We start from the raw sequence: 15,228 nt of genomic DNA on the forward strand, positions 1-15,228 counted from the left end.
AGCTCCTGTCTCTCTCACTCTTCTACTAGGGACTGTTTCATTTTTCTATTAGTATTCAGAGAATAGCATGGCATGCAGTAAATGCTTAATAAATGCTTGCTGACAGTCACCCATCTGAAGCTAATCTAGAGCAGACCTGCACAACTTTGTAGTAGGTGGATGCCAAAATTAAAATAGGCTAAATTTCTTCGAGGCACAGATAGTTTTTTAGTGGCTCACTTTCCAAGTAAAGGCATAATTAATGATTAAAATATTTTGCAAATAAACCCTATTTTAAAAAGTGAAATTTCAATTAATATCAATTAATTACACTTAAGAGTTTTATTTATCATGAAATCAAATTAATGTTAAAAAAATTACTTTCCTAAGCAGTACAAGTTTTAACACATTTTTCAGATATTCTTACTGTCTACATTTTGTAACAACTGAAAACAACAAAAAGATACAACTCTTGCTCCTCCAACTAGAGAGACTGCCAATGGTTGGTTGCCGCAGGTCACATGACAAAAAGGAGAGAGTACACAGTGGCAACCCACCTGCCAAGTTATATGATGGGCAAAATAGTGACTAGTGGCAGGTGGATTAAGCAAGACACAGACAAATCACCTGTAATATCTTTACTTTCTTTTACATCTACTTTTTCATGGATTTCCCAAAATCCTTTGGTGGGCTGCAAACTGCCCACAGACCATATGTTGTACACAGCTGAGCTAAAGAGACATAATCAGGCTGAATTTCTTGTGTTTTAGTTTTAGGTTACAGAAAGTCTTGAAGGTCATATACTAAGTCATAGATGCCATAGTGAATGAGCCATAGATGCCATACCCACAGTTTTGAATACTGAAGTAAAATTTTTGATTCTTTCAAAGATCCATGATCAGTGTGGGTGCTCTCTCAGCCGAAACAGAATGGAATCCTTCACACTTACACATCTTATTTCATTTTCATACAGGTTTTTCCAAAATAAAATTTTATAACCTTCAAAGTCTATTTTAACAAGTCTATTTTACAGCTATCAGGGTGGGGGAGAAAAGGGGAATGCATGAATTTAACGTAAACGGCTAGCGTAAGTGATACTATTAAGATGTCTGGAACAATATAAAGACAGGTCAACAAATTTATAAATTCTCTTAGACCAGGTTTATGTAAAATAAGAAAGGCAATGAAAGGAATTAATCTTGAGCCAAAAAAATTAGATAGTTCAGATGAGTATCACCTTTTAGTTGTCTCATTCTCTTGGCACAGAACAGAACATCTTCCTTAGAAATAGGAATGAAGGGACAAGAGCTATTAAACCATAAAGTCTTTGAGCACTGCAAATATGTTTCTAAATGATGTGTTATAATAAGAGCACAGCATATTGTTCTGCACATGAGAACATTTGTTTAATTTGTGAAAATTTTTCCATTTGATAATCATGCCCCCTTTTCATCCTTATTCTAAAGAAAATTTAATCACCTTTAGCATGTACCCATTAAGATCATGTGTGTATGTATCTGTATATGTGCCTGCATGTGTATGTATATATGTAGGTATGTGTGTGTGCATGTGTATATATATGTGTGTACATATATGTGTGTGTATATATGTGTGTATATGTGTGTGTGTGTATATGTGTATATAATAGAACCAGAAAGGCTTCTACATATAATCTAATGCAGAAATCTTACTTTGGGGTGGGCAGTGGGGGAAGGAGGGTGATAAATGAAGATTTCTTTAAAATCTATTATAGGGCATAAGAAACCTAAACCTAAAATATTTTCAATAACTTTAGAAAAGAAAGGTTCACAATTTTATAAAAACTACCATATATGTCTCCAAAAACTTTAAGTAAGATTAAAATGATCTGGGTTTAGGATATTCTTTCAACTTGGTAAAACTATTATGTAAAATTTCTAAATTTCTAAGTACATATGTTTATTTTTAACATTGAAATTCCCAAGAATAAAATACTGAACCAATTTTGGGACTAAATTCATTCACTTTTACATAAAAAGAGAAAATATTGATTATAATATATTACCAGATGTATGCTAGAGGATTGTGATTGGAGTTGAAAAACAGACTGTAAATCTCTAGACTCCATTTTATGTCTTCACCACTAAGTACTTTTGGGGGGGAAGAACTAAGTAAGATATTTATTAGCACTAAGGAACCTGACATTCCATTAGCAGTAAAGTATGTTTCACAATTGACCTTAATGGCATTTTTCCATTTGGGGGCAGCAAAGGCAAAGGCCTTCAATTCTACCATCTCCACCATGTATCAATGACTAACATAATTTTGGATGATTAATTTCAAGAGACTACACAACATCCAGAACTTAGAAAATACAGCGTCCAATACCATATATGAAATTTATCTGTTTGAATTTTCACATACAACACAGATTTCAGATGGTTTACAAAGTATACCAAAACTATTAATTTCCCAATTCCATTAAAGCAAAATACTCATACAAATCTATGACCCCAATGATTTGTATGTTTCCTTCAATGATGCAAGTACCTACCTGCCCATCTTACATGAATCCAGTTCCTCTTTGCAAGGGCACCTAGACAACCTGAAATCCCTTGCTTTCTTCCTAACATGCCAAAAATACCAGTGGAATACTCAGGCTGTTTGGCTACTATTCCTCACTCTCAATATGTGATTAGCCCATTTTCTTTCTTGATCACACTTTCCTTGATGACAGACTTTATTATGGCTCTTCTTCATATTTGTTTACCTCTATTTCTTATAAAAACAATCTGCTCACACTCACCCTGTGCTTCCTCACTACCTTGAGTGGTACATTTTATACCAGAATGTTAACTTTTGTTGTTGCATGGCTTATCACAGGCTCTGAAGAATTATAAATGAATGAATACCACTAGTCCAAAGTATCCTTGGATCATGACATATCAAATGCTAGTTTTATACACTGTCAAAAAATCATTTACCACCAAATTTTATATAAGGAGTCTTTAAAAAAAAGGTTGCTTCATTTAACTATGATAATAAAGAAATAAAAGTCATTTTCTTCCCCAGGTAATTCTAATATCCTATATAGAATGAGATAGTTTGTTCCTTTAGTGCTTAATGGTACTAAAGTAGGGAGTTGATACAAATATGTATGCATATATATGTACTTATATGTTTATATCTATGTATACACATATATATGTAGATTATATACACACACAAAATGTCATTATCAGCTATTTCTGGTTTCTCTTAGTTCAAGCTATAACATTAAGTAAAAAATATGTAACAAAGTAACATATCAAACTTTAACAATAAAAGCCTGCAAATGTGAACTTTCTGGATAACTAAACTTCCCCACCTCCTAGAAATGACTTAAATTTACTATACCTCAGCTTCAGTTTGACTACATAGAACTTAATCTTTTTTTTTTTAATATACATCAAACACATCATCACGAACAACAATTATTAACAATTAAACAATATGGTGCTAAAAAAAAAAACCAACACACCCAGGGACATAAACTGATATAGGTCAACTTGCTATTAATTAAATTACTTCAGATAGCTAGGATGGTTAATCTACCTCTTTCTCCCCCTAATGCCAGCATTTTCTTCCGATTACTCACAGTGTTGCTCACTATCATTGCTTTAATTTTTTTTTTTCATTCATGTCACATTGTGCTTAGTGGGTGGCTGTTAAACTGAATTCCTTTACTCAATAAGCCCCATGGGTTTTTGGACTGCATCTGTAATTTCTTTGCACTAGTGATACTCCTAGTCAGAAAACTTGCTTGTCTAATGAAAATTGGCACTTATTTTGAAACTTACACTTCTACAGTTCAACATATTTATATACAAAACACTGTTGGGTGCAAAGATAAATATAATATAATCCTTGATTCAAAGAATTTACAGTCCAGCAGGGGAAAGAAGGTATTCAAAATTATATGCATTTAATTTGCTGACAAAAAAATCAAATAACCAATTGTGTCACGATTATGATTATATATACATGATAAAAAGACAGAATCTCTTCCTTATCATCAGTGTGAATAACCAATTAACAAGCATTTCTTAAGCACCTACTAAGGGCCAGACACTGATAGGAACTAAAGATGCAAAACCAAAAATAAAGTAATTCTCTTTCTTAAGAAACTTACATTTTATTGGGGAGACACCATGTATATATGTAGGCATAAGGAAAATAAATAAAAGTTTTGTTTCAGGTAGGTGACACTGGAAGCCGAGGTAGGGGTGGTATCAAGAAAGGCTTAATGTAGAAGAGCCTTGAAGGAAATAAAGCCTTGGAGAGATTGTAAGAAGTTGGAGTGAGGAGGGAATGTATTCCTAGTATGGGAAACAGCCTAAGGCACAGATTTGGGATAGAGAGGATCATGTATAACAGTAAGAAGGCCAGTGTGACTGGACTGTAGAGTACAAAAAGGAAAGTAACATATAATAAGGCTAGAGAAGTAGGTTGGGGCCTAGTTACAAGGGGCTTTAAATACCAAAAAAAAAAAAAGAGAGAGAGAGAGAGTTTGTATTTCATTCTAGAGTTAACAGGAAACCCCTGGAGTTTACTGAATACAGAAAGGACATGTTCAGCCCCATGCTTTAGGAAAGCCACTGACAGACAGTTGTTTGGAGAATGGACTAGTTGGATAAGACTTATTCCATCAATCATTCCATGTGGGATACTGCAGACTTTTCTAAGAAAAACTACACTGGTAGGTAAAGATTAACTATGGGGTCTTTTAACATCTTCTGTTAACCTAAAGACAGAAAGCAAAGAATAAATTCTACCTACAAGTATGTACAGAAACCAAAATGGCCTATGGGCTTCTAAAGCCCAAGATGAAATTCGTTTTCAGAAGTCGTAAGAAAACAGAGGGAAATCTGAGACGGCTAATGTGATATAATATAAGGAACACTGGTGGTTTAGTGGTAAAATCTGGGTTTCATTCACAGCTCTGTGACTATATCATTTAACTACTTAATGACTTAATTTTCTAATCTGTAAAATGAAAATAATAGCTATGCTCATATTCAGTTCTGCCATGGAGATCATATAAGGTAATGTGGATGTCAGCATTTAACAAGCCCTATATACTTCCCTTTCTTTACTTTGGTCAACAACTTGAGATCGCATTGGTGTGGTGAACTCCAGAACGCAGATCAACAAATGCTCTGCAATTTAGTCTTAACGTGTTACTTGAGGGATACTAAGAGATTAAGGGACTTGCCCAGATCACACAGTCAATAAATAAGGGCTTCCTTATATAGGCAATAAGTAAGGTCTTCCTTACTCCAAGTGAGATCTTTATACATTGCTCGATTATAAAATAAGTTGTATTGAATATAACTTAACCTTCTGATGAATCAGGGATATTATTGAAAAATTACTGCTCAAGGACAACTACAATACATAAAGCTAGTTTTTTCATCACTAAATTAACACCCTCCAAATTACTATGCTTTTATAATTTTTGGTCTCTCTCTTGTCACAGTTATTTCTATACTGCTGACTTATTTTATGTCTTAAACAAAGAACTTAATAGTAGAGCCACACATTTGAAGCAAAATGCAATGAATGATTTAATGATGGCTATTTTAATCACCGTTCAAGTTAACGTGACCACTGAAGATACAGCAATCTGGTTCTCTGGGTAAGTGTTCTAGTGTTACTATATAAATGTTTGTTAAAATGAGGGCTATAGACTAAGAGCTAAGGGAATTAGCCATATGGGCACAACCTAAAATTTTAAAAATCTGGATTACTGAATCATTATAAAGATGTTAAAATACCAGATTCTGAACAATTTTGTTATCAAATCATATAAAACATGTCCCACCAGCTTAATAACACATTTAATAAATGATTATTGCATCAAACATATTGCATTCTATAAACCAAAAAAGAATATAAAAACATAAGATGATTACTATAAATGAAAACAATCTTTCAATTATCCATGTCTTATGATCTTTAAGGAAACAGTCTCAAAACAGAAAAACAGCCAATAGATTAAAGACCACTGAGTTAGGGACATTATGCCCTATTATATTTGGGAGTTTTTTAGAGGGGGGAGTCAGATTCAATTTAAATAACTTTGACTTAAAATGCCTTTTATAGGAACACAATCTGACAAACACAATCCAGGGAAGTCTGAGGTATTCTATATGTTTCCATATATATGTAATTTTACTGTCACAAAAAACACAAATAAAGAAGTCAAGTCAACAAATATTTATTAAGCATTAAATAAATATGAGCACTGTGCTAAGCACCGGAGACACAAAGAAATTTTAAAAAACAATTACTTCCCTCAAGAAATTTACAACCTAATGAGGGAGACAACACACAAAAAAATAAACAGATAATCAACAGAGGTCAGACACTTAGCATTAATGGAGACTGGGAAAGTCTTCTTGCAAAAGGATTTTGGCTGAACCTCAAAGTAAGAAATGGAAGCCAGAAGAGAGAAATAAAAAGGAAGAAAACTCCAAGTATGGGAGACAGCCAGACAAAATGTAGAGTTAGAAGATGGAAGAGTCATGTGAGAGGAACACAAGTAGGAAGAGCATTACTGCCCTTAAGAGAACAAGAAATTCAACCACAAAGTTGCAACATGCCCATCCACAAGTTAGTTACAGTGTTAAGATGAAAACCCAGGACTTCTGACTTCTGGTACCATGTATTTTTTTTACTGCCTCCCAAATTATTCAGTGAAAAATTAAGTAATTATCCACATATGTCATATGGCATATTCTTCTTGTTGGAACAAAACTGACCTTTCTAAACATATGAAGAAACAAGAAAAATAATGATAGCTTCGTTTAAAATCTTTAATAAAATATTAGGATGTGTGAGTGATTAAAAATGACAAAATTATTCTGCTAGTCTGTTATTTTACAAAAATTCAATTTTTTTTCTTTTGCTGAGAGAAGGCTGTACTAGAAGAATATTCTAAGTTTTTCTTTTGTAAGCATTAATATTTTTAAACAAGAGACAAGAACGAAATTTAAGTGCTATAATTTTTAAGTTTAAGAAAAAAAATTTTTTTAAACAATCAGCTCTCCCTTGTAATTTGAAATAGAGAAATGTTTAATCTTGAAATTTTCTCCAGTAACATAGCCAAAGAAGTACTACCTGGTCTACATATAAACTAGATGAATCCAAATTTACTTATTAGAAAAAGCCTCAAGAGACAAAGGATATAAATATATGCGATATTCCTAAAGAGCATTCATGGTAATAGCAACGTATACATAGGATATAACAGACTTAAGTTTAGAAACTGATTGTGCCAGGGAAATGATCCTCATGAATCGAGATAAAAAGTCTGACTTCTATTTTAGATTGTTGCTTCCTTTATGAACTGGCATTTGTAGACATTAAGAATAGGAGAAGGCAGGCCCAGCAGGCGCCTGATCAACTCAGAGGGCAAGTCCTCCCACCAACCACAAGGGCCACTACCAGGCCTATCACCAAAGGGCTGGGACTGGAAAGAGCAAGGTAAGAAGCAAATGCACGGGCCCATCTCCTGGACAGCAAATACTCCTGGGGCTACCACTTCATAGCCCAGAAATTTAAAAAAAAAAAAAAAAAAGAGCCCCTATCAGGACCTCCAAAGACCAGGATGACAGAGTGAACCTCGAATACTCCAACCCACCCCCTCTGACCCTGAAAAAATAGTAACTGTTGCCCCAGGGCAAAACCCTCTACTGTAAAGGCTTGGGATCCCTAGAGGAAGGGCGTGGCTAGGGCCCTGCCTCAAAATAGGTAGAAAGCAGACTACAAAGACTCTGGAGTCCTACTATCCTCAGAGGGAGGAACCAAACTCAGAGGGAGACAATGTGGACTCCACACCCACAGCTGAAACATCAACAGGGAACAGGTCCCAAGCACAGAAAGCTCCCCTAGATGAGATCAAAAGGAACTCTGAAAACCAAATGAGAGAGATAGAAGACAAAATGAATAATTCTCTCAAAACCAAAATTGCAGAATTAGATAAACATTATAATGAAGAAAACATCTCTCTAAAAAGAAAAGTATATGATATGGAAAAAGAGATCCAAAAACTAAACAAGTAAAATGATTTGCTAAAAACTAGAATCAACCAAATTGAAACAAATAACTCTATGAGGAACCAAGAATTAGTCAAACAAAACAACAAGAATGAAAAATTAGAAAAAGAGGTAAAATACTTCAAAGAAAAAACTAACTGACCTGGAAAACAGATACAGGAGAGATAATCTGAGAATAATAGGCCTACCAGAAAATCAAGATGAAAAAATGAGCCTGGACAACATTCTCCAAGAGCTCATTAAGGAAAAATCTAAATCTATAATTTCATGATCATTTATAGATGACAGTCAAAATATGAAAAAAGTGCTAAAATTATAATTATCAAAACTCTTTGCTCAAGTTTAGTTTACAGATTTTCTTTTCTCTTAAGAGCATGAGTATTTAGTATTCTTCAATATCTAATATTTACAGGATGACATGAAAATACAAATTTATCATTAAAGTGTACAAATACATAAATGACTTTAATAAAATAGTAGAATAGGTTTTGGGAGTCTGGAAACTAATCAGTGACACTTACTGTGTATGTGATAGCTGCCAGCATTCCAATCAAAGTCAGAGTACTGATGGAGAATGACAAGGCAGCTAAACCATCTGTAATTAGAAAAAGAAAGACTGGTGAAAATTCACATAAGGTACAAATATTTACTTATTACACTTCTTCAATAATATTTTACATAATTTATAAAAGATCAAATAAATGATATGTAATCTACTTGGCACTCTCTTACTAACTTACCAAGAAAATGCAAATAAAAATATTTGATCAAAAAACCTAATACTCATAAATTCTTTTATAAAAGCCATTTTTTTTTGCCTTTTGGAGGGCAACTGGGGTTAAGTAACTTGCCCAAGGTTACACAGCTAGTTTTTTTGTGTGGATGTTAAGTATCTGAGGCTAAAACCGAACTTGGGTCCTCCTGACTCCAGGGCCAGCGCTTTACTCACTGCGCCACCTAGCGGCCCCCTGTAAAAGCCATTTTTAATCTACTTTTTACAGACTGGAAATCCCTGGAAGAAAGAAATTTGTCTTCATCTTTATATCACACCGCCCACCTTGAGTTAGCTCCAAAATACCTTCCATATGGCTAGTACTAAATAAAATGTTGAATTTAAACAAATTAACATTTTGCCTGACGTTTATGGAATGGAAAAGGGAGGTGAAAAGATAAAAAAACATTCAAGGAAAGTGCCCCCCCACACACACTTTTCACATCCTACACCAGAGTTCCTCTTAATGACAAAAATATAAACAGAGGTGCTAAATCAAAAGACAAAACAGATAATCTTGGTATCATTTCTCCCATTTCCTCCATAAACATTTCTGTAGTTTGAATACTGTTATTCTGCAAATTACTTCAAATATGTATCAAAAGTAAGATTTAATACTCTAGAAAGAACAATGAACTCTGGAGTGTGTAGATCTGAATTAAAATCCTAATTCTGCCCCTTACTTTAGGTAAGTGGTTTAACTTCCCTGGGCCTTAGTTTCCCCATTTATAAAATGTAGTTGGAATAGATGACCTCTAAGGTCCCTTCCAGCTCCAAATCTATGATCCTATGATAAATATGAGGGGGCTGGGGATTAGGTTTGTTTTTGAAGGTTTTTTTTTATACACATTCCACCTATAAAAAGACAAAATTATTTTCTGGAGTACACCTCATTATTTAAAAAAAAAAAGGAATCAATAGAGAAAGATTGTCTGATACAGTTTTATTTCAGAAATAACTTCAAGAACATATTCTTTCCAGGATTCAAGGGATATTTATTTTTTTAAGCCCTGCATAATTGTATAAATGTAAACTGATATAACAAACTAGACTACCCGAAAACAATTATATTTGGTGGATTTGAAGAATTATGCATTTAAAAACTTTTGTTTTAATGGCATAGTGGAGAGAGAGATCAGAAATACCTGAGTTCAAGTCTTATCTCTGAGACATATCTTGTGAACCTGGGCAAATCACTTAACCTTTCAATATCCCCCAAACCTCAATGAAAACCACAGTTCTAGGCAAAACACACACAAACACACAAATCTTTCAAGGGACAGAGACTGGACCTGTGATTTCACTGCTACAGGGAACTCTCAGCTAAGGAAACTTCCTCTATCAGTACAAAATCAATAACTTCTCTGCAACTTACAGTCTTAACAAGTTGCCTACAGTGCTAAATAGTTAAATGACTTGACTAGGGGTGACAAAGTCAGCGTGCATCAGGTGCAGGACTTGAACCCAAATCTTTAAAGTCAGTTTTCACTTCATCATGTTGTCTCTTAACTCAATTAAAATGAAAATCCTAACATATTTAGCAGTGTTTTGCCCAAAAGTAGGGCAGTTAACAATTCAATTCAATCCCAATTCTCTAAATAGTTCAAATCATTTTGAAGTACTGCTTATATTTATATTCAAAGAGAAATCAGATTAAACATCTGGAAACCATGTCTTATGAGAAATTACTGAAGGAAAATAGAAATGTTTACAACATACAAATCTTGAAGAAGCATAGGATTTATATTCAAACACCAAGAATTTTCACATAGCAAGAGAATAAACTTACTCAGTGCTCTTCCATGAGAAAAAACTTGAATCAATGAATAAAAGTTATAGGTAGAACATTTCTGTTCAATCAAAGGAGTGATAGTTGAACAATTACAACTATTCAAAAATAAAACAGACTTCCTCATAAGAATGTGAGATTCTGGGGCGGCCAGGTGGCTCAGTGAGTAAGAGCACCAGCTCCAGTGTCAGGATAACCTGAATCAAATCCGGGCTCAGATACTCGGCACCACACCCAGAAATAACTGGCCGTGCAACCTTGAGCAAGTTACTTAACCCTGATTGCTTAAAAAAGAAAAAAAGAATGTGAGGTTCTTGTCCAAGACCATTCAAGTAAAGGCTACATTATTATCTCCCAAGAATGTTGAAAAATATCTTTGCTTCTGACAAATCATTTCCATCTTTAAACTTTTATGATCCCACTGGTAACTTTACAACAGACATGTGTTAATAACTATCAATTTTAAGTAAAACAAAACATGGCATTAGTGTTATAGAGGATCATAGTTATAGGGCAGTACATTCAATCGCTACCAGAACTTATTAGACTTTAGTAGGGACCTGTCTTATTTCAACATTATTTGACTCCCAGAATTTAGCACAGTTCTCTGCATACATCAGGCACTTAAATGCCTGATGAACAAATCAATCAACTCTAGTACTCAATTTACTGAAGTGCATTTTAATGCAGTATGAAGGATTTAGTATTATAATAGGGATTATATTACAAAAATCATCCCCTTCCCAATTCTATTACTACTCTAATAAAAGACAAAGATCTCAAGGCCTCACAAGTATGACAGTAGAGGATTACTTTACAGCAGTGGTGTCAAACTCAAAAAGAGAAAGGGGCTACTAAACTTCACATGGGGCAGCTAGGTGGTACAGTGGATGTGAATCTGGCCTGAACTCAGGAAGACTCATTTTCCTGAGTTCAAATCTGGCCTCAGACACTTACTAGCTGTCTGACCCTGGGCAAGTCACTCAACCCTGTTTGCCTCAGTTCCTTGTCTGCAAAATAAGCTGGAGAAAGAAATGGCAAACTACTCCAGTATCTTTGCCCAAAACCAAAATAAAACAAAAATACCAAAAATGACTTAGGTCACTAAGAGTCAGATACCACTAAAATAAATAACCGAACAAATACTGAACATGAGGATCTTTGGGGGCCACATATTGACTAAGAAAATAACCTTAATGTTATCTGTTTTATTAAATTTTTATTTATTTTGTTAAATATTTTCCTAACTACATTTTAATCTAGCTTGAGCCACAATTAGGAGTGTTATGGATCACTTGTTTGATATCTCTGCTTTAAAGGTATGGATTGTAACAGAAGGCTGCTTAGGTTCCTTCCGATTCTTGAAGGTTTGATTCTCTGAAATGTATCTCTTTCTAGCTCTCTCTCTCAAATTCACACACATGCACATATGCACACTAAACAGCGTCAGTCTGTTTTAGGGGGATCTTTTTGTTCCCCCTACAAAATACAATTTCTCTGGGCCTCAATTCTTCTAGCAAATTGTAAAGACACTGAAATAGAAAGCCAGAACAACCAAACTATACCACAATATATAGGAAAGATTATATTAAAAGACCTAGTATAGTTATTAGCAATATTATAAAACAATGATTCCCTTATAAACTGAGACAGTTGGAGAATAGCTCTTATTGATATAAATTTGAATCAATTAGCTATATATATATATATGTTAGGAATGATATCTTTATTACAGAAACTACATGCACAGAATTTTCCCCCTAATTTCATGATTCTCTTTCTAATATTAGGTAGGTAAGCTTTATATGCTTGAAAATTTTTAATTTAATATAACCAAAATTGTCCATTTTACCTCCTGTGGACCTATCTCTTGTCTGGTTCATGAAACTCTTCTATCCATAGATTTGACAAGTAATTTCTTCCATATTTCTCTAATTTATTTATGGTATTATACTTTATGTCTAAGTCATGTCCCTACAGAGTTTGTTTGGTATGTAATGTGGGATATTGATCTAACCTAGTTTCTGACAGACTACTGTTCAGTTCTTAAAACAGGTTTCGTCACATAATGAGTTCTTGCTCAAATAGCCAGTCTTTAAACTTATAAAACTTATGCTACTATGTTCATTTGTTTTTATATAATGTGTACCTAATCTATACTACTGATGAACTCCTCTATTTCGTACCCAATACCAAAGTGTTTTGATTATGATGGCTTTGTAGTATTATTTAAGAAATAATGTGCCAAGTTACCTTTCTTTCCCATTTTTAAATTCCTTTGTACTTTTTTTTTTTTTTGCTTTTTGGAGGGGGGGAGGGCAGGGCAACTGGGATTAAGTTACTAGCCCAAGGTCACATGGCTAGTAAGTATTAAGTGTTGAAGGCTGGATTTGAATTCAGGTCCTCCTGACTTCAGGGCTGGTGCTCTATTCACTGGGCCACCTAGCCACCCCCTCCTTTATAATTTTTGACCTTTAATTCCTCCAGTTAATTTTTTTTTCTCTAGCTCTATAAAGTAATCCTTTAGTAGTTTCATTACTATGAACAAGCAAATTATTTTGTAGCAATGTCATTTTTATTATACTGGTTCAGCTTATCTACGAAAACATTAAACTTTCTTTAATTATCTAGAACTGTCATTATTTCTATAAACTATTTTATAATTGTATTCATATGGTTCCTGTGTGTCTGAGCAGGTAGACTTACAAGTATTTTATATTATCTATAGTTATCTTAAATAAAATTTTTCTATCTCTTCATACTAATAATATTGAAAAGTTGATAAATTGTCGTACTTTATGTTCTGCAATTATACTAAAGTTGTTAAATTATTTAAATTAGTTTTTAGTTGACTCTCTAGAATTGTAATGTTTTGTTTCCTCTTTGGCAATGCTTATTCCTTTAATATTTTACTTTTGTCTTTTTGTTGCATCTAGCATTTTTTTAGCAACATATTGAATGGTAATGGTAATAATGCACATCCTTGCTTTACCCCTGATCTTACTGGAAAGGCACTCTATCTTATACCCATTATAAATAATTCTAGCTTTTGGTTTTACATAGAAACTAATTATCATTTTTAGGAAAGCTCCATTAATTCCTATGATTTCCAGGTGTTTTTATATCAGGAATGGATATTGTATCACACCTAAAGCTTTTTCTGAATCTGTTTATATAATCATATGATTTTTAGTATTGACATGGTTTCTAATTTCACTAAAATTGAACCAGCCTAGATTCCTGGCATACATTCAGGATGGTCATGGTGTATAATCTTTGTGATATGCTCCTATAAACTCCTTGATAAATGTTTTTTCAAAATTAAATTCATTAGGAATATTATTCTATAGCTTTATTTCTGTTTTGACTCTCCACGGCTTAGGTATCAAAAATTAATTGTTCTTATAATTAATTGTTCTTTAAATGTTCAGCAGAATTCAAGTGTAAATCTACCTGATGCTGGGGTATATTCCTTTGAGAATTTAATTATGAAGAGAAGATTAAAACTGTTCCTGTATAATTTTCTTACTGGTCATATTTTAATTAATTGTTTTTGTCCTGTAACTGTTTTTGTCCTATAACTGCTTGAGTGATAGTTCTTTATCTTTGAACTTAATTCAGAATTCAGCTGACCTGTAACAGGTTAATTTTAGAATCCAATTTTCTTGCTAATCACAGATCTGTTCTTGCCTCAAATAATATTGCTAACTTTGGGGAATATATGTGAAAGCAGTGGAGTAGGGCCTGATATCTCGTATTTAATCAAGTTTTCCTTCAAGTGTGTCTGATTTGCTGTCCCTAAGTCTTGGCCACCTGGACTCATAAGATGAGTACTTCTTAGTCTCATGAAAGAAGAAAGTGGTGGGGGGTCATTGTTAGCCCCCATTACCAAACTTCCAACCAACCATGTTGTTCCTTGCACTTCAGCTCTGTAACCAGTAATGTTGCCCTTAATCCCATGATGTCATCTACCTTGTTCTATTCTTTGTACTTCCTAAAACCTATAAAAGAGGAACTATCCTTTTGCTCAGGGTCTTTGGCATAAAGAGAGGAAGTCACCCATTTACTGATAAATTGCATACCCCTACCAATCAATGTTACCTTTCTTGTAGATTTGCCTCAATTTACTCTCTTGCTAAATTCCAGTGGCTACAATGGCTTAAAAAAGAAATTCTTTTTTGAAGATGGGGTTATCAAAGTACTTTATTTCTTGTTCAGTTAATCTGGGGAATTTATATGTTTTAAATATTCACCCACTTCATGTAGATTGTTTTATTGGCATGTACTTGGTCAAAACACATACTAACAATTTCTTTTATTTCTTGGTTATGAATTCAACTTCATTTTTTATAATGGTAACTTAGTTTTCTTTCATTTAAAAAAATCAAATTAGCTAAGGACTTATCTAATTTTTTAAATTCTTAATTTTATTTATTAATCCAATGGTTTTTACTTTCAATATTGCTAATTTCTCCTTTGATTTCAGGAACTTTAATTGGTCTGCTAGTTTATTTAGTTGAACATCTAATTTGTTGATGGGCTCTTTCTCTTACAGATGAAAATGTTTAGAGATGTAATTTTCCCCCTAATAACTGCTTTGGCTGCATTCC

The 15,228-nt window shown here is 33.6% G+C and overlaps 1 protein-coding gene across 2 annotated transcripts in view; it reads right to left on the reverse strand.

The window, feature by feature from the left end:
* Positions 1-15,228, reverse strand: part of LMBRD1 (LMBR1 domain containing 1) — a 217,155-nt gene that overhangs the window by 122,711 nt on the left and 79,216 nt on the right. For both annotated transcript variants that reach the window (XM_069070723.1, XM_069070724.1), the window contains exon 7: positions 8,579-8,652. In XM_069070723.1, coding sequence (XP_068926824.1) covers positions 8,579-8,652 — 74 coding nt within the window. The remainder of the gene's footprint in view (positions 1-8,578; positions 8,653-15,228) is intronic.

Source organism: Petaurus breviceps, unplaced genomic scaffold, assembly GCF_028583685.1.
Source record: "Petaurus breviceps papuanus isolate PSGF00001 unplaced genomic scaffold, PetGlider_PUasm1.0 90822, whole genome shotgun sequence".
Classification (NCBI taxonomy): Eukaryota; Metazoa; Chordata; class Mammalia; order Diprotodontia; family Petauridae; genus Petaurus; species Petaurus breviceps.